The sequence below is a fragment of the Manacus vitellinus genome, unplaced genomic scaffold (assembly GCF_001715985.3).
Source record: "Manacus vitellinus isolate BGI_N305 unplaced genomic scaffold, ASM171598v3 scaffold_19_pilon, whole genome shotgun sequence".
In the NCBI taxonomy this organism is placed as follows: Eukaryota; Metazoa; Chordata; class Aves; order Passeriformes; family Pipridae; genus Manacus; species Manacus vitellinus.
In genome coordinates this window covers 6126332-6145208 of record NW_021939395.1, presented here as the reverse complement: position 1 = coordinate 6145208, position 18877 = coordinate 6126332, and the positions used below count along the sequence as shown (strand labels likewise).

At 40.0% G+C, this 18877-nt stretch overlaps 1 protein-coding gene and 1 long non-coding RNA gene across 3 annotated transcripts in view; one reads left to right on the top strand and one right to left on the bottom strand.

The window, feature by feature from the left end:
- LOC108639340 overlaps positions 1-9953 on the top strand; it is a 66354-nt gene extending 56401 nt beyond the window's left edge. Inside the window, exon 3 of the long non-coding RNA XR_003915721.1 lies at positions 9826-9953. This is a non-coding gene — a long non-coding RNA (uncharacterized LOC108639340). The remainder of the gene's footprint in view (positions 1-9825) is intronic.
- CHRDL1 (chordin like 1) overlaps positions 3330-18877 on the bottom strand; it is a 35884-nt gene continuing 20336 nt past the window's right edge. The window contains exons 4-11 of one of the 2 annotated variants that reach the window (XM_018070686.2): positions 17674-17819; positions 16823-16916; positions 14638-14705; positions 13211-13385; positions 9722-9916; positions 7899-8066; positions 6756-6845; positions 3330-5936 (exon numbers count right to left, since the gene is read on the bottom strand). In XM_018070686.2, coding sequence (XP_017926175.1) covers positions 5806-5936; positions 6756-6845; positions 7899-8066; positions 9722-9916; positions 13211-13385; positions 14638-14705; positions 16823-16916; positions 17674-17819 — 1067 coding nt within the window. In that variant the 3' untranslated portion in view covers positions 3330-5805. The remainder of the gene's footprint in view (positions 5937-6755; positions 6846-7898; positions 8067-9721; positions 9917-13210; positions 13386-14637; positions 14706-16822; positions 16917-17673; positions 17820-18877) is intronic. The other variant, XM_018070687.2, reaches the window with a different exon arrangement.

Sequence of the window (18877 nt, the reverse complement as noted above, 5' to 3'; positions counted from 1 at the left end):
GTCTCATGTTATGATAGAGTGATCTCATCATGGACATGATTTAGATGGGGTAAATAATTCCCAACACATGCAGACTATAAAGAAATTGGGAGCTTGTTATAAGCTGATGTCATGGGAAGCGCCCAGTCCCTTCAGCAGGGACTCATCAGTGCAAAGGTCTTTAAAAAACGTCTGACTTTGAAGTAAGAAGAAAAATCAGGGTGGGAAAAGCTGTTGTAAGTTCTTAAGTCTCCATGGGCCTTGACCATTATTATCAATTGAATCTTTCAGTTGCTTATGATTGCAAAATAAGAGACTCTAGGCTGAATTACTACAAGAATCTGCAATTTTTTCCTCTCACTTGTGAAGACAATCCATAATTTATAAACTAAGTCTTTCAAACAAAATAGCAGCAGGGGTTTTATTTCCAGCACATTTGCTGAAGCTCAAAATCACTTTTTTTTTCAATTTTGACTTGGTTATCATAATTTACATAGTGTGAAGTGAGTGAGAAGGGCTACTGGTAGGATTTGGTTGCATAATTTTACACCTGGTTTGCATTAATATAAATGGCAAAGTTAAACTTAGTGGATAATCAGTTCTGATAGTAAACACCCTCTAATGCTTTTTAATGTTGTCATTGGACCCTTTTTGAAAGGATGTCACTGTCTGGCTAGACCTAAACCCAAAGATTTTGTGAGACTTAGCTTATGTGAATATATAATAAGGCATTCAAAGCAAGGAAATATTTTCTAATAGCACAGAATTGAAAATATGATCTCAGATACAAAAACCCAGCCTTCTGGAACATATCATCACTTGGAGCTGTACATGTGTCTCTAAGAATATTTTTTTTGTTAACTAAATAACTGCATTTAAAATCTTCCTTTTTCTAGGAAGACCTTTCTGAAGACTGATTAGTTGGTGACTGTTTAGTTTATGGATAGTTATGCAGCCATAACTATAAATACTTCTACATAATGTCTTTTTATTTCACTGAGGAAAAAGCTGGCCCAAGAGCTCACTTTTCTTGTTTGATGCTTCTACAACACTTCCCATTCCACCCTGGGTACACTAAGAAAAGTTTATGTAGGAACTGTTTCAGTCTCTATTGAGTGCAGCTACCACAAACTGCGTATTTAGCAGGATACAACCTGGCTGTGCTGCACAACACTTTAGTACAGGAAATGATAATAAATGCCATGTTAATGTCAAGCTGGATTTGTTAAGAGGAAAGTCTGACTCTTCCCATTTAGAGATGTGGAACAAAAATACCCCAGTACATAAACCTTAAGCATCACTTGACTCCTATTTATGCCTCTAGAATTAGAACTCAAATTCATTGTCCCATCCTAGCTGCTGACAGAGAGGAGAACTGGGCTGGAGAGGAACAGGCTAGAGCAACAGTTCTGGCTGAGGAACATGAAGTGACTGAGAATCTGCCTGTGAAAAGTATAAAATGTACCTTTGGTACACATTAAATATTAGAGCACATTACAGTGGGTTTAATGCCAGTACAGTGTGTATTGGTACGAGTCCTCCAGGGACCCTTCTTAAAGAGACTGGGACTTTTGCTGTTTACATCAATGGGAACAGAATGCAGTTTTAAGTTATCATAGCCTTAACACACCTGATTTTGTGGTGTTGATCCTGAAACAAGCAAATAAAGAAGAAACAGGAAAGTAAAGCTATAGGAGATAGATTTGATTTTGATGTGGAGATCAACTAACTATGGGTGCTCTTTGTAGCAGTCAACTACACGTAAAACTTAGTGTGATGTACTGTGTCTCTTGAGCTGAGGTCACTTGAGGACAAATTGGGAGTTTTTACTTTAAGTGGTAGTGCAGTCAGGCTCACTTTGTGAACATGCTGAACTATCATCCAGTGTGTCTACATTAAAAACTCTTTTGCCAAGTTAAAATCAATTATTTGTTTTTGCTTTGGATGCTTTGCATTCTTGCTCACAGTTGGGTTGGTGTTATGTGAGAAGGGAGGGTTGTGGGTTCGTATTCAATATACTCATGCAGTTGCAGACATACTTTACCCAAGAAGTAAAACGGTCCAAAACCTCAGATCAGAAGATGAAGACATTTTTCAAACCTCAAACAAAAGCAATAAATGGAAATAAGGATTAACTTTGTAAATTTTCACCCCTCCCACAATAAATTACAAAAATCTTGGCTTTTATCTTAGATGGATAACACAATAGGCACCAGAGCACACCAACATTACGCAAATACTTCATGTGCTATCAATTATTTTGGAAGGAGTCATCATCTGAATTGTGAAATGCTTTGACCTTTTTTTTAATGGAGAGTGTAGGAAGATGAGAGCATTAGTTAAGCTGACACATTCTTTCTCTTGTACTCGTGTAGGTACATTTAAAAGTATTTTCAGAAGAACATAGCAGTGAATAGGGGTCTGGTCTCAGTACCCTGCCTCTCTTGGCCTGTGGAGTCATGTGGAGCCAGAGATGATCCCTGTGACATGAGAGGGGGATAGGAGTGAAGTGAGAAATAAGATTTAATGTGCTGCTAAGAGGCATTTGGATGTTATGAAATCAAGAGTATACATTCAATGGGGATGCAGCTGTGCAACCCTGAGTGTTATTGACTTTCAATCTGCAACCAGCAGGAAGGAGAACACCCCTCACATAGTTAAGGAAGCAGAGTAAGTACATGTTCCTAAGGAGTGTTCTCATGGAAAGGATTCTTGTAGCAGATTCCTTGCTAAAATGAAAAGATGGTGAAAATAAATATGAAGGGTGTCATGAAATAACAGAAATGAATTTCATTAGGAATTTCCAGAGAGATCCTGAATTTCAGATTTGATGTACTAATTGATGTACAAAGTGATTTACTTTGAACACTCATCTTTGCCAAGGCTGATACTCTCCATTTTAGTTACACTGCTAGCCATGTATGAGTTAATGTTTTACATCTTTTTCTTATGTTTCTGAAAGCCTTCTCATTTTAGTCATTACAGCAGATTGATTCCATCAACATTTCCCCAATTATTTTGAGCTTCAGAATATGTATTGCCCAGAAAGCAGTATGTCCTGTACTGTTCCCTCTGTTGTCAGAGAGATTTCTTCTTGAGTAGGTTTCCATATAAGAATGTCAGTGCTTTGATTTCTAAAATTTAGCATGGTGGGTAGGTTAAAGCTGAATTAAATTGGGTATTTCCCAATCTGATTGTTCCATAGCTCAGGGCTGACTTCACAGCAGGCAGCCACACACTGCACCCAGCTGGGCATGTGGCTTTACCTTCTCTGAGGTGGCAGCAGCCAGACTACAAACAGGGAACTGAAACCAAACATCTTGACACAACAGCACCATATGCAAACCATCTTGTTTTATTATCAATGTCAGGGTTTATTAATTTATCAAACCAGGTCAAAGTGATACAAGTACATAAATAAGTACTGTAACAGACATACATCTCATGAAGAGAATGAAAAACATGACACTGTGTATTTTGTTGTCTTAAGTGACCAGAAAATGGAAAAATGCACCGCTACATTTTACTAAATTATGCTTATGATTGTTTTTGCTTTTCTTAAAAAGTGTTTATTATAAAATAAATATACAATCTGGATTCCACCTGTCCTGTCACAAATACAAAAAGCAGGTTGCCTTCTTCATAAAAAAAAATTACAAACACTGTACACTTTCCACTTAGTCTTTTTTCACCAGCTACTGCTACAAACAGACAATGCCTGTTAGGTGAGAAATCAACTGCTGATTTTCTCACCAGATGCTACAGTTCCTCAGAACCTCTTCCTAAAGATTTATAATAAAATTCTACACTTCTGCAGCACATTTTAACCCAGTAGATGCCACTGCAGTGCGTGCTGCTGATGGCAAACTGCTGCTTCCACAGTTACACTGGTGCAGTGAGGTCTCAGGACCTTGGTTTGGATATGCTACGCCCCTGTCCAACACCAGGACAGGACTTATGAAAGCTACAGTCCCCGTGGAAAGGTGGTGGGACAGTTCAGTTAGCTCTCCTTTAATGAACAGTGATAGAGGACTTCTCATGGCCAGGTGTTCCTGCATTTCAACTTGCTGTACTTTCAAATGGCCAGTATTCCCAGATTGTATCTGCTCTCTCTCCAGGCCTAGGGACAGCAGGGTGGTCCTGAGATCACCCTGTATGTATTCTCTAATTCCCTTCAGCCTTTTGTTCACCTTCATGTCTGTTCTCCTCATTTGCTCCTCTTGCTTGAGAAGCCCTGTATCCCACTCCTCCCGAGGCTCAGGCGGCACAGGCAGGACCTGGGTGCTATGGAGAAGCCTGATCCTGAGGCCTGTGGTGCTGATGGAGGCTGCCAGGGCCTGCTACTCAAGCCAAGGATCGCCTCAGGATGGGGAGGCTCTGCCTGAACAGGCTTTTGGCATCCAGTACCAACCCCTGCCACACCTTCATCCCTTTAGGAATGGGGACACCCTGGAGTGCTGTCACTGGCAGAATAACAAACCTCAAAATCTTTGCTCTCACTGTTGATTTTACTCCCTGTGAAGCCCCAGCCCTTGGCTCAGGCCATTTCCATAAAGCTTTGTTGCCTAGCATGTGTTTGAACAGCAGTATTCCTGTCTGCTTGTGGAATAGAAAATGGGAGCAAAAGCAGGCAGAGTCACTTGCATCTTGGCATTTAATCCAACATTACATCCATAGTGCAGTGCAGGATTTTGGTGACTCTTCAGAGAAAACAGTTTTTAAATTATACTTACACTTATTCTGCAGAATAAGTAGACATGCTATACTAAATTTAACAGACTCAGATTTGTTTTTCTTCACAACAGTTGTCAGAGAGCTCTTGTGCTCTAAAGGCCTGCTGTAGCTGTTTAGTGTTTGTCATGGCAGAGAGATGTCCTTGAAGCGTGAGAAGTGAGAGGTCATTCTCAGAAAAATGCCCAAGGTTAGGTTTGTAACAAATCAGAACAAATAAATTAATCCCTGTCACAACTTTTGAGGAGTTATTAATTGTGAGGTTTAACGCTCTAGGTGTTTTGAAAACACTGCTAATACTTCACTACCTTCTGCCCCATCACTTTAGAAGGTGGTTTATCAGCCAAGACCATGTGTTAATAGGGCCCAGAATAATGAAGTTATTAGGGCTGTGATAGGGAGCTAAACTTCACATTTTTTAGAGAAGTGGGTGGAGGAAACAGTGAAAACCACTTAAAAGCGAACATTTGCTCCAATTGCTACAAAAATACAGTGATTGCCACTAACACCTGCTGTTCAGTTTATGGACTTTGTTTGCTCAACTACAAGACATCATCCCAAAGGCAGGCTGCTTAGGAGTTTGTTAGTTTAAATCTGCTTTTTATGTTCCAGCACAAGTATTGTATCACTTGTATTTTTCCTCCACTACTAAGAGAAATCCATGAGTCATTTCAACACCAGAAATGGTATAAATTTAGCACAGGAAATAATGCTCTCTATAACTCCTGCACATTTATTAGGTGTCCTTCTTTTCAATAGTTTGAATAATTTGCCAAATAATAATAGTAATAATAATGTTCTGTTTTCTCTTTTTAACTCATAAAGAAATGCAACTCTGGGAAAGCACAGTCTCTCTTTCTCCTTCCCCCACCAGTAATACAGAGCCTCCTAGTCTTTTGGAGGAGATATTTGAATGGTTGACACAGACCACTACACATAAAGCAGCAAATTTGCTGTGCATGATGTGAATAATTACTGCATTATAGTTTGGGGTTTTAGGGCAACTGTTGACTTAAGCAAAATAAGCCTGCAGTCCAGCTGCAGATCCAAGTTTTCATAAGTTTTCTTGTGTTTTTCCCTCCAGTGCTGTCTCCCTTAACAGTGACCCTTTTCAGACTTTTCAAGGTACAAAACCTTTACCAAATCCTCGAGCTCAGTCCTGCACACTCTGCTTTCACACATTTGGCTGATCTGAGCTTCTCCCTCGCTAAATATTTTCCACTGGCCTGAAAACAAAAACACAAAGGAGACAGATACTGACTTAGAAAAGGGCACAGGGAACTTTGAAGACATTTATAAGCACTCTGCAAACCAACTGATTCACAATAGTCAAAGAGGGAATGTCCAGTCCTCCCATGGAAAATATTCGAAGTATCTTACAATCACGTAACATATTCCATGAAAAATAACCTTATTAAAAATGATAAACAAGGACCAGAATATTATTATTATTTTCTTTAATTAAGTAGTCCTGTAAGTTGGCTCTGTTTATTCAACCACTTATGACAATGGATATCCTGGCAAACCAAAGTATTTGGAAGTGGGAAACAACACATCTAAGTGTTTATGTGCTATGAACTCTGTAATTAACATTTTTGATAATTTTGATATGAATGCATGCTGTCCTGATAACTAGAATACTACATTACAGATAACAATGGCAAACTAAGGAAGGCTGACAGCAAAAAATTACGGAACTTCTATGAAAAGATTACTGTATCTCAATAGGCCTATATTATTAAGAATATATTATCCCTGGGAAAAAGACTTCTTAATTAGAAAAAAAATTGTAGAAAAAATTACAAGTTATAATGCAAAAGAACTAGGAAATAAAAATATCTGTATCTTAAAATATCTGTATGTTAAATCAGCTGAATTACTAGTTGCCAACTACTATCAAAATCCCAAACTCGATGAAATACAAAGAAGAAATCGAGGAGGAAAAGTTAGTACATCCATTTCACTGTGTTGAGTAACAGAGAATGTTTTTCACTGCTATGATAATATGAAGAGTAGAAACCTCAAGAGGTCAGAATTTTACTTACTAAGCGTTGTCCTTGTTATCAGCTTGAAGTAAGGAAGTTCTTCAAATTCTCTTTTGGACACTTTTTCAACATAGAAGTGGCGCAGAATCCCTTCAGCAAAGAAATGAGAAATGCATGTTACTGGAAATGTGCCCGTTGTTCTAAACCTGCCTTTTTGTAAAATTTTCAGACTATTCTTTCTTTTTTATTCTGTTTTCCAACCTCCCCCACCCATTTTTTTGCTACTCCCTTGTAAATCTTTCCATGGATTGTGAGGGGTGTGAGAATCAGCCAATTCTTTTCCAAAATAGCTGAATCTTTCCTTATTATGCATAAATGTAAGATTACAAGAGAAGCCAAAAATCCCAGTGTCTTGGAGAAAAACAGTATCATTTTGCAGATACCATTTTGCCTGTCATGAGCCAGCACACAACACCACTGTCAAATCATTATGAGGCTTTGTGGCTTCTTGAACACTCATGGTACGTGTGAACCATCCAATGTTCTGTGACTTCTTTTCTGCTCCCACTTTGGCCTTAGGTTTCTGCTTTAAAGCACATTCTAGAGATGTATCATTTCCATGTACAGGGCTGCACTATGGGAGGATTCAAAATAGATTAAGTAGATTTGATTTTTAGGAGGCTGAAGATAATTTTTATTACACTGAAAGTTCATGATTTGCACCAGTGCTTCTCGATACTTTTCTATTTTGTTCTAATTTTACCAGTTAGTCTAGTAAAAGATATTGTTTCCATCCTTAACACATTTTTGGCCCATATTCTAGGCCATCATGGATGTAGCATCACTACGACAGACAGGATAGACTGATTTCAATGGAAAGCTTTTTGGTCCATCCTATATAAGAGCCTCCAGGCACTTGGTTCAAACTCATTTCTCTGAAATAAATTACACAGAATATTGCTGACAACCTGTTTGTCATTGTGTCTTTGCTCCCAATGAAGGGTAAGAGTTTGCAGAACTACAGCTTTGTGTGTTTCTAGTGGGTTTTATTCAGCAAAACTTGTCTGTGTTGGAAGTGGCTGTAACAGTGATATCCTAAAGAGCCAGAAGAACAGCAGTCTCAAAATGTTTGGATCTCTAAACTATTCTGGGATTTTAATGGCAGATTATACACTGTTTAAAGAAAGAACTTGTTCAACTCACCTTTTCTAATTGTCCACACATGTATTTCTATCTGAGGTGGCTTTTCAATCTCTATTGCAATTTTCCTGATGGTTTCTCCTTCTTCTGTGAAAACGGATTCATAGACAGGAAATGTCTCTTTCCCACAGAAGTAATCTTTGTTGTCAAAGGTTTGACTTGGCACATCTTCTGTTAAAGAAAAAAAAAGCACAAAACACCTACTACAGCTGTAATCGAGTCCTCCAGAACTTACTTGGCACCAATAGCCAAGCAGGTTTAGCTTAAAAGTAGAATTTTCATTTGTATGGCCACTCAAATCCATCTCCAGCTAAGCCCCAGACACTTACCAGTGTTCTGTTCTGGTTCTGGTGGCCTGTTCATGGAGGCAAGACAGTATTCATAGTTATAATCCAGTCTCTTAAGGAAACGAGCTATAACACCATGTGGTCTGGGAGACTCCTCACAATTTTTAAATCTGTTGTCCCCTTTTCAAGAATATTTGAAATAATGGCAGAAATCTCAGAGGTAATAACTAAATGAAAATTGGTGGTTGGTCAGAGTGAAGGAAACCAAATTCATGCTTTGCTGAAGAGAAGGGCAGGCAGAATCCAGGAGGTTTGCACTTTGCTCAGCAGCAGCCAGCTGGCCAGTGCAAGCCTGGGCTAGCCACAGGGCACATTATCTTTTGCCCACCTGGTAAAGTTGTAGAGCATATAAGCAGAAATTGTAATTATTCTGTTTGCAATTGGAAGTTGGACAAGAATGTAAGAGAGATGATGCAACTCAGAGGCTTAGACTTCTGTTTGTGGAAACACCTAATAATTCTCCACACATACAAGACAGACAGCAGGAAGAGATTCAGCTTTCTTTAAAATGGGCACACAGAATCTCAAAGAACAAGACAGTAACTTTCTTTTTGCCATTAAATTTTCAGTTGAAGCCTGTTAGCCAGGTTTTGTTGGATGTTCTTCTACTGAAAGCTGCAGATCTCTGCTTCCAAAAGCTCTAGATAACACATCTCCTGCCTGCCTACTGGCATTGCTTTTTTCCCCAGTAAGCAAGGCCAGCAAAAGATGGGAAGTGTGCATTCAATATATGGCTGAGCATTTCTGCCCAGTGCATCAGCAAACAAACAGAAATGGGCTGTACAGATTAGAGAAGAAGTTTAAAGGCACATAAGGGAACTGGACACTCCTTTACCCTTTGTATCACATGCAACATGGCTGGTCATTTGGCAGACCCTCAGCAGATTCCTGTTAGCAGGTTTTTCACTGGCTGTAGGCATTTATTTTAGTAATGTCTACATAAGTTTTATCATTAGTGCAGAAAAGACACAGTGCTAAATCTGTGATAAGCTAGTATTTATTTTATGGGTTAAGTTACGTAACTGACACCAATTAGAGTTTTGAATCCTTCTGGTACGTTTTAAAAAGCAGAAATGATGTTATCTCCACACAAATTTCACAAGCTATAAAATGATTTGAAAGTTCTGTGGGCACTGTGGTGGGGGAAGGACGGGAGTCTTATGACAGTAATGAACTTTCTGTATACATTTCTGCAATACTCTCTTTGGAAATGAGCTCTAGGAAGTCGTGCTAACAGCAGAAAGAAAGGCAGTGACTGATCAGAACACATGTGCCAGGCAGCATGGCCCCTGTTTGAGGAGCAGCAGTGAGAGCAGAGCTGGCCAGGCAGCTCTGCCTGTCCCCCAGTGAGACTTCTCACACACCTCAGAACGGGCACAGCTCCTGCTGTTTGCATCAGAGTTATTGTGACCGGAAGGCTTGAGCCAAGCCCCTTAACATGCACAGCAAAAAGATGGTCTGTGATCAACTTTGTTTTACCTGGACAGACTTTACAGCATTTTCCTTCTACTTTCTGAGGGTATTTGCAGGGATATTGTTCTGGACAGTGAATTTTCTTACATTCTTGTTTGGTGATGTTGCAGGTGCACAACACACACTCTACGATTCCAAAGGCCCGGAGATTAGGATGCCAAGATTCACCATGAGAGTAGGTTTTGCCATTTGAAACACAAACTACGAAAGAAAACAAAAAGAAGAAAAAGTACAACTGGAAAAGGTATGTTCACTGCCTACCTCTCTATACACATTTGTTTGATTCATGCACATTTGTTTAAAGCAGTGTCTCCATATGTCATCTGTTAGTGTCTGGCTCATTTCTCTGCTTGGTAATTTTAAAACTGGAGTTTTGTTACTTAAAATGAGTCTGAGCCTGTTATCACCCTTTTCTGAGCAGTTTTGCCTTGATTTCAACTCTGCTGATGGTGATGTCCATTGCTGTTTTGAGGAAAACAGTGAAGGTGGCTGAGTCAAGTATCTGACTGGCTCACCCCCCCGTGCATTTCAGTTGTGCACCATTAACCAGCTCATAAAACTCACTCCTCCTTCCCCTCCTAATCTCAGTCCACACACAGGACACAGCCTGCTACAGTGGCTCTGGCTGCTGGAATTGAATTTTCAGATGACAGAATCATGTTATTTGCTACTGAGTCATCTACACAGCTTCAGCCATAGCTGAAGAGAGCCATGCTATCAGCAGGATGGATTAGTGCCACCTGGGCCTTTTATTGCTTTTGCATGAGAGTTCTGCTACATAACACACAGAACAAAGCAAGGGAATGTTGCAAAATGAAGTTTAATGTCCTTTGTGGAAATATATATGTCTATAGGTATATAGAGCCATTTGGCTTTTGGAATCACAAGAAAACATTAACATGAAAGGATGCATATGGGACTGAAATTTCATTCTAATGGCATCTAAGAGCCTCAGAATATTTATTCATCAGAGCCCTTGGGAGTCAGAGAAATACAGCTGACACAAGGAGAGTGGAAAAATATATGCCTGGTAGAAGCCACTTTGGGTCACCCAGCAGTTGATGGGAATTATATCACTTTACACCATGTTTGCATTTGTCCTATAAACCCTACTTCTTTATTTTTAAATATTTTATAAACACAAAGAAAAATGCAAACTAATCCTAACAAGGTGAAATAAAGGACACAGCCTGATTTCTAAAAGCAACTGAAGTGAAGCTGGGATATGTTGTAAATATTTCCAATTCTTCTAATATGCCATCATTTTTATTAATGTTTTTATTTGTAAAATATGTTCCAATTTTGCCTGTAACTTTCAAAAGCAATTTAATTTTTATCTGTAATCTGAAATTTATATCTAACTGGTAACAGATGTAACCAACTGCCTTATACTTTACTGAGTTACTGAGATTTATGGGGAGTGTTTTTTGCAATGTATTTTCTTTCATGGGGTTATGCTATCATTTGGTTTCTAAATTGCTACTTTTTAACTCTTTCTTAAGACATGGTTTTATTTTAGAGGTAGGAAACAATTTGTTTCTCAAAAAAAAAGCCATGTTTTATCTGTGTACTAAGAACATGGGAGAAAAAAACTATAAATGAGAAAAACGGTAAGTACTCAGCTGCTCAGCAGGCTTCTTACATGCTCAAATATCATATTATTAGTTATATCTATGCTTATAGGGATTTTTTTCCCCATCCAGAGTTCTCCAGATCCTTTATGGACATAAATACTCCATGATTTCTCCCTGACAGGTGAAGGGACAATACAGGACATTGTGTGATACATATTTTCTGTTTCTAAGGGTTGTTTAGCACAGAACAGTTAAATAATTACTCTAAGGGAGAAGATGAAGCCTCTAGTAGAAAACAAAATACAGCAAATAACTCCTGGTTCCCTGATACCCTGTTTTTAGTGCTTTTCATGTTCAGAATGGTAAATCTGTATCCCCACAACTACACAGTATTTCCACGTCAGGAGAGTTGTTGTGTGTTTATTTTTTAACTTGTTGAAATGCGTCTCAAGGGGCATGTGCATTAATTAATAGAACACTTGTTAATTGCACAGGAACAAAAGAAAACATGTGGTCAGCATTCCTGTTTCCATCATGGGGATCTCTCAGACACTCTCCAGGCAGTGAGTGTCTGAAATTATGCTGCATCCAGAACTATGCTATTCGTCTGTATGCTCTTTATTTGCTGAAACAAGTCAGTTAGAAACTGCTTTGATGATGTCTTCATGTGTGAATTACATGTCAAAGACATTGCCCTGCCTGGAGATTCCTGCTCCTAGATTCAGCATAAAACACTGGCATGATCTGAATGTTTTTTCATGCTTGTTCAGGTGGATAACAAAGATCCTATAGCCAACATTCCTTCTGTTAGTTAATACCTTAAAAGATTAGTTGGCCCTAATACAAGGGCTTTTAACTCTTTGTGGATAGTTTCTAAGTGCACACTGACTGGTATTTGTGGATAGATGCTCTTTTGAGCATGTGTTTGTACAGTTATTTTTTTTTATGTCTTCCTAGACCTGTTCCTGCAAACCTCTGTTCTCCAAGGTACACCCACTGTGGGAACTGAGCATCCCACCCTTTTTATTGTACAAAACCTGCTGCCCCACTAACTGGTGAATTGGTATTTTCCCTTTATTTTTGTCCTTCCTCTAGTGCATGAGGAATATAACTTGAATATGGTTTGCCATATGGGCTCAAAATTCTGCTGTCCACATAACGTAGTATGTCCTATATTCTATTAGCAGAGGGCAATAAAGGATTCTTAGAGTGAGATTCATTACCTTGGTTAGATTTGCCTTTTCACAGCTCAGGCATCAAGTACAGGCTAATTGCCTGCTCTGCCTCTTATATCAGTTATGGGGGACAAAAAGCACCCCTTCCATCCCACTGTGTCAGGCAAGAAGTTTCAGGTGGGGGAAGACATGATACTATCTTTCATAAGCATAATTTGCTAATCCTTGGAGGCAGAAAACCCCCTGATACTTTACGGTCTGAGTTTTTTAGGGCAGTTTAAATATAAGCTGTTTATGACCAGTAAAGTTACAAAATAAGACAGAGTGTAAAGAAAATAACCATGAACAGTTTCCTATGGGACGAGCCACTGTGTGAACAAGTTGTTGAATCTAAAGGCATCGTGGTGTCCTCTGTGGCACAAAGCACTCACTCCCCTGGTAAACACTGCATGAGTTCTCAGAATTGTGGAGCACAATCCCACAAAGTAACTCAGAGAGCAACACAGTTGTGTGGTGCCTTTGCAGAGAGAAATGCACTGTTGTCTGTGCAGGCAGAATTGATCTCGCTCCAGAGGGAATTTCATACCCTGAATAGCTGATTGCTTTCTGCCTCCCTGATTTGCACTGGCTTTCTTGATACCAGTGTGAATCCCCAAGATTCTGCTGGATATTTTGAGAAGTCTCTCTGAGCTGTAGGTGATTGATTCCTGACCCAGAGCAATACTGTAAGAAGTACTTGTCTTTACCTCGTCCGTGCTTATGCTTGTTGTTGATGACGATTTGTACTATTGTGCCTGAGGCTTGCTGGGGGTCCGGCAGGACTCCACGGTTACTCCTGGCATTGGGAAATCGTGGAATATTGACTACCTGCCTCACAGAGCCCGGTGACAGGTCGTAGTGGGAGCGATGGTATGAGTGTCTCTGTTTGGGGACAGAAAGAGAGCAGGAAAGTAAATGTCTCGTTCCAATGAACATGGGGAAAGGGGCTGTACTAGGGGCTTAACACAGGCAACAAGTGTGGCCACTCTCATCAGACATCATTAACCACACGTGCAGATCTAACTCATCTCACCAGTCTTGTATGTCAATGTAGGTGTCTTTATCTGAGTTGGTCATCTGAAGTCCCTAACTGTCAATGGACAGAGAGGCAGTTTTAGAACTTGAGCTGGTGTGGATCTCTAGAGCATAAGAAGAACCACAACCCAGATGTGCCTATTTTGCTCCATTTATTCAAAATGGTGTTCAGAGCTAGGTATCTACTTTACTGATTTCTACTCTACTTTAAGAGCAGATGAGAAGAATTTTAAGCCTGTCTAGTTTTCTTCATAAAAATTTCTTTCTACTGTGGCTCCAGTGGCAGAGCACATCCAAAATGACTGCCCAGATTCTTTTTTGCTTGCAGCTTGAAACTGTCATGCAAGGCCCAAGTTAGCCTTGCACAGCCTGAGCAGAGCCTTACTAGAATGTGTTTTACAGACTAGGAAATCTCATTCCATTTGCAAAGGAAAGCAGCAGCAGCAGCAGCAGCAGCAGCAGCAGTAGCAGTAGTAGTAGTAGTAGTAGTGCACAGAATGCTTTCTAGAGCAAAAACACTGTTTTCAGAGAATCATTTTTCAAAATAGCCATGGACCTGAAGGAATAGTGTAGATTATAGCACTCCTTTTATCAGGCATGGTTCTTCCCACTCATCTAAAGACCTGTTGGTTCATGTATTTGGGTAGTGCTCAAAAGGTTTTCAGATTCTCTCCAAATGCTGTTATAAAAATTATTTCTTGAGGAGTAAGTTGTTAATGGAAACTCTTAGCCCCACAGATAATGAAGCCCCTAGAGTAAATACATATATATGTATGTAAACTGGGAAGGAAGTGTTTGCAATTATGACTTAAAAACAATGCTTGAATAGCAAACAAAATGCTGTTGAATTTTATTCTTATAGAGCATATACAACAAAGACCAAATCCAGAATACACAGGAGCTCATGGGAGTTTATAATTCAGCAGGATTCATGAATTCAGGTTGAGTGGAAGAAACCTATTTTGGGCTAGATTCACAGAACCCAGGATGAAACAATAGGTATTCAGACCTGTTATCATCCTTTTCTCTTTTTCCCCCAATGCACTGTCATGCACAGCACAGCAAGAAAATATGTCTTTAAATTGTAGGTCCCACTTACAGCTTCCCTGTTGGCCGGCTGCCGGAAGATATCTCCATCAGAATGTTCCCATGATAATTCTCCGTCTCCTGCACGTGAAGCAGAGCAGTGTCAGTTAGAGGAGTAACTGTGAGACACCTTGGGAAATACAGAGGGGAAAAGTCTCACCTGGCTTTACAGCTGTATTTAGGGTCTGAATAGTGGTAGAGGAATGAATATGAAAATCAGCAAACTTTAATATATTAATCTATTTGGCCATGCAGGGAGCAGAAAATGACTCACAGTTTCCTCCCCATGAGCTGTGTTAGATCTTGATGCAAACATTTGGTTTAGCTTTTCATTTCATAAGAATCACAGAGGAGAGATAAAACAGCTTATGCCATATTGAAAAGGATAAAGTTGATTATGAGATAAATAATCATTTTAACATTTTTAAATAAGAGTAGTAGACAGAAGAATACATTAAATAAGCCCTGCATCAGTGGAGACAGTGGGTCGCCTCTACTGCATAATCCGATTTAATCTCACCTCTCATATGGAAATGCAAATGAACTGGTTTCTCATTAGTGACTGGCTGAAGTGACTGATTTCTCCAGTGTAAGGCTGGTTTACTGTCTAGCTATGTCTGACAGTTTATACTTTGAAAGTCAAATTGATTTTTGTAAATGGAAGATTCTGGTTTCAAATACAGCTCAAATAACTACATGGGAAGAGAAATCACATGATTAACAAGGATTTACTTTAATTAACTGTCAAAGTATTACATTTAAAACAGTGTATCACTGTATTTCACCCTGGGAAGCCAGGGCTATCCCCTTGCCTGATTGAGAACAGAAAGCTTTATAAGCAGTTTGCCTGGCAAAACATTTCAAGATTTGTGAAGATACTGTGGAGTAACAGCAAAGCAGTGGGACTGAGGGACAATCTCTGGGCAAAGGAGCACTGCACAGAGATCCTCCTGCTCGTTCTGACTGAGCTGACGTGTTTACACAGCACACAGCACTGCCCTCCCAAGAGATTAGCTCAGGTCCTACTTGGTGCCACAAGTAAGTTAATTAGCACTGCACCTCCCCAGGGTGAGTGGCTGTGACAGCCTGCTGTTCTGACATGACTACACAGCTTCTGTCCAGGACCTTGTTCTGTCCAGGACCTTGTTCTGTCCAGGACCTTGTTCCGTGCAGGACCTTGTTCCCTCAGAGCGTGTGGTGCTCCCTCTGCATCGTGCTTCATTATCAGCACTGATGCACTTTGAATTACCTTCTTGCTGGCTCAGCCCTTCCCTGCCCAGAGCTTTTGGTCCAGCGTGTGAACTCAATCAACTCCTCAGGTCAGGAACTCTGGGACTATGCTAGCTTGTGTTTCACAACTCTTGCACCACAGCAAATATTACACAACCAACTATATAATACTCCTTATTTTTACCACGCAATAGCAGTGAGTTCAGACAAGCAGAATATCAAAAGAGTACAGCTGCACAAAAGTGCAAGCAGAGGTGCAAGAGTTTTTCAAAGCATCCTGGTATCACTGGTATCAAGAGTGGTACTTCTGAAAACCAAAGGTACATTTAGGTGCTTATCTGCATCTTTGAGAACAGGCCATAGATACTTAGATACCCTAGAAGTGATGATTCAAATGCCACAATACAGATATAGAATACATTTAGAAATTCTCAGACATTTTGATGGGCTTTTAGACAGACATTTAGGTTTAGACATTCAGAAAGGCTGGGAAGGCCCCTAGAATCAACTTCCCTGTGTGTACAAGATCTAAAATGCAATTGCTAGTAAAATACTGAAGTCACCTGAATATAGGTTAACACCTAATTTAAACCAGAGTAATTGCCCTTGCCTTTGAATTGAAATTCTGCACAACTTGAGCAGGTCTTGTAACCTGTCTGATAGAAGCTCATCTTTTATTATAAAGCTTTTCTACCGAAAGAAATGGCAGCTATTTCAATACCTCATTTGAAGCCTTGATTTACCTCATTATGGGGATGCAACTTTATCATCAGTTCTCTCCTTGTTTCAATTTAGGAGAACAAAGGTAGCCATGTTACCCTGCTGGCACTCGTGGTTTAATTTCCCAACATGCATTGGATTGTAATTACATGGGAAACTTGCAGATAGTGTCCTGAGTGACAGAACTGCTGCACAGACAGGACTCTGACGTGGAAAGGAGTAAATTCAGAGCCTGTCCTTGAACTTACCTCTGCAAACTGGACAGCAGGACTCCGGAACAGAAACTGGGAAAGAGCAAGTTAATTTGGGACAAGTCTTCAACCCACAGTACACATTTCCTTCCTGCCAGTAAAACACAAGGGGAATTTAGAAGGAGTCATTGATTTTTCTGTATATTCATTTTTTTATGGACACGCTTAAATCCATGTTTACATAAATGCCACTCTATGCAAAAGCAGAATAGTAAACCAATGAAAAGTCTGAACAGTCTGTTCACTACTTGGCCTGGTTAATTCTTAGTTAATGAAGAATATGATGGTGATTTTATAAGAGGAGGTACAGAGTTGCCAATAGTTGATACTGAAGAGCTGTTTGGATTGGTAGGGATGTCATGGTTCAGACACTGGCTCTGAAGAGTCACTGGGTGAGTGCTCAAATATACTGGATTTGAATTGGTGACATCTCAGGAATGGCTCTCTGGCCCAGTGCCAGTTCAGAGCTGTCCGCTCCCAGCCTTGGGGCCCTTTACTTATCAGCTCAGTCCAAATGAAATCAGTCATTGGCTTAGTGCTACATTTTCCAGTCAGGTTGAAGCGAAATATTCTATATATGCCAAGCAGCAATATTTTACCTGCTGCCTCTGCACTGTAAGCTCACTTAGAGCAGATGTTTGACAGGGTATGCTTTGTGCACTGTGTGTAAGAGCTCGCCTGTCATTTACCAGGTGCTGCACACTGGCTCTGAGCACTCTCATGAGTTTCAGCATTAATTCTCAATTCCCAGCCTTTGCTATGTATTGCTTATAATTCAGTGTCATGTCTTCTAGAAAGGAGAACTGGAGCATAAACAGAGCAGGGCTCTGTCAAATTGTGTTACTTACTGAGCAGCTGCACTGGGCACACTGGTTTGCTTGCCTATTCTGGAAAAGCCCCTCAGCCACAAACATTTCGCCGTGATGGTAGGTGGTGCCATTGTATTCACAGGATTTCCCGGTGATTTTGCTGCTTACTGAGAAAAGGGAGTCCTCTGGAAGCAATGGGAAAGGAACACTTCATGCAAATGTTCTTGATAACTTGCAATATCATAAATATGGGGGAGGAAAAGCTTCCCTTCTCCCTCATTTCTCTTTGTTAAGGAAGGACAAGTTTTGTCATCCTACAAAGTACAAGTGATATTCTCATGCTGCTATCTTGCTGAATTTTAGTAATTCACACTTTGAGTTGACTGTCCCAGTTAATCTTAGGATGCTGATGATCAACTGCAATGCCAGCACTAATGGCCCTGTCTCATGATGCAGTATTTTCTCTTGTTCTGTAGCATTTGGTATCAGGACAGATGGGTGCAGTTATGTGCCTACTTGTTACATTTACATGGCTCTTTTAGGCTTTAATGTAGATGGCATTAGGTGCTGTATACACACAGAATCCCACTATCAGTAGCACTGTTCTGGCATGGTTTCCCCCTTCTTAGTACTGGTGTCTCTTTTTTTAATGATTTGTAGGAGACTTAATTGCAGATTAGCAGGTTGTGCCACAGGGCACGCATGATTCCATGCATGGTTCCACACCATCCATAGGCACAAAAGTTCTGGTAGAGGAGCAGCAGTACTGATGATGGAACTATGTTGAGAGAGTTTATGCACTAAGCAAGTGTTTCTTCCTCACTATTCATTGCTGCTGTTGTTTTCAAAATGGGCAAAACTTGTCTAAGGCAGATGTCAAAAGCCACCTGAACGTTGATTTTCCTCTGATGTGCATGTTTTAATGTCAGATGTGCAAATGAGTACACTTTGTTGGCAGAACTCAGGGCATATGACAAAGTGCACAATGTGGCAGTGTCAATTCAAACCCTGAAACCTCCTGTTTCACCTCAGTATCACATTGAGTTCTGCACCACATGGGTTAAGTGTTCTTCTAAGACACTAAGCTATCCATGCCTTATGCTAAAACATCCCCTAGACTGTTTAACCGTTAGCAGTTGATAAACTGTGCAAAGGGATTACACTTTACCTATGAAATATAAGCCACTTGATTCTGCTTGGGCAGTGAACCTGGCACTATACATTTACATTCACATGAATTTAG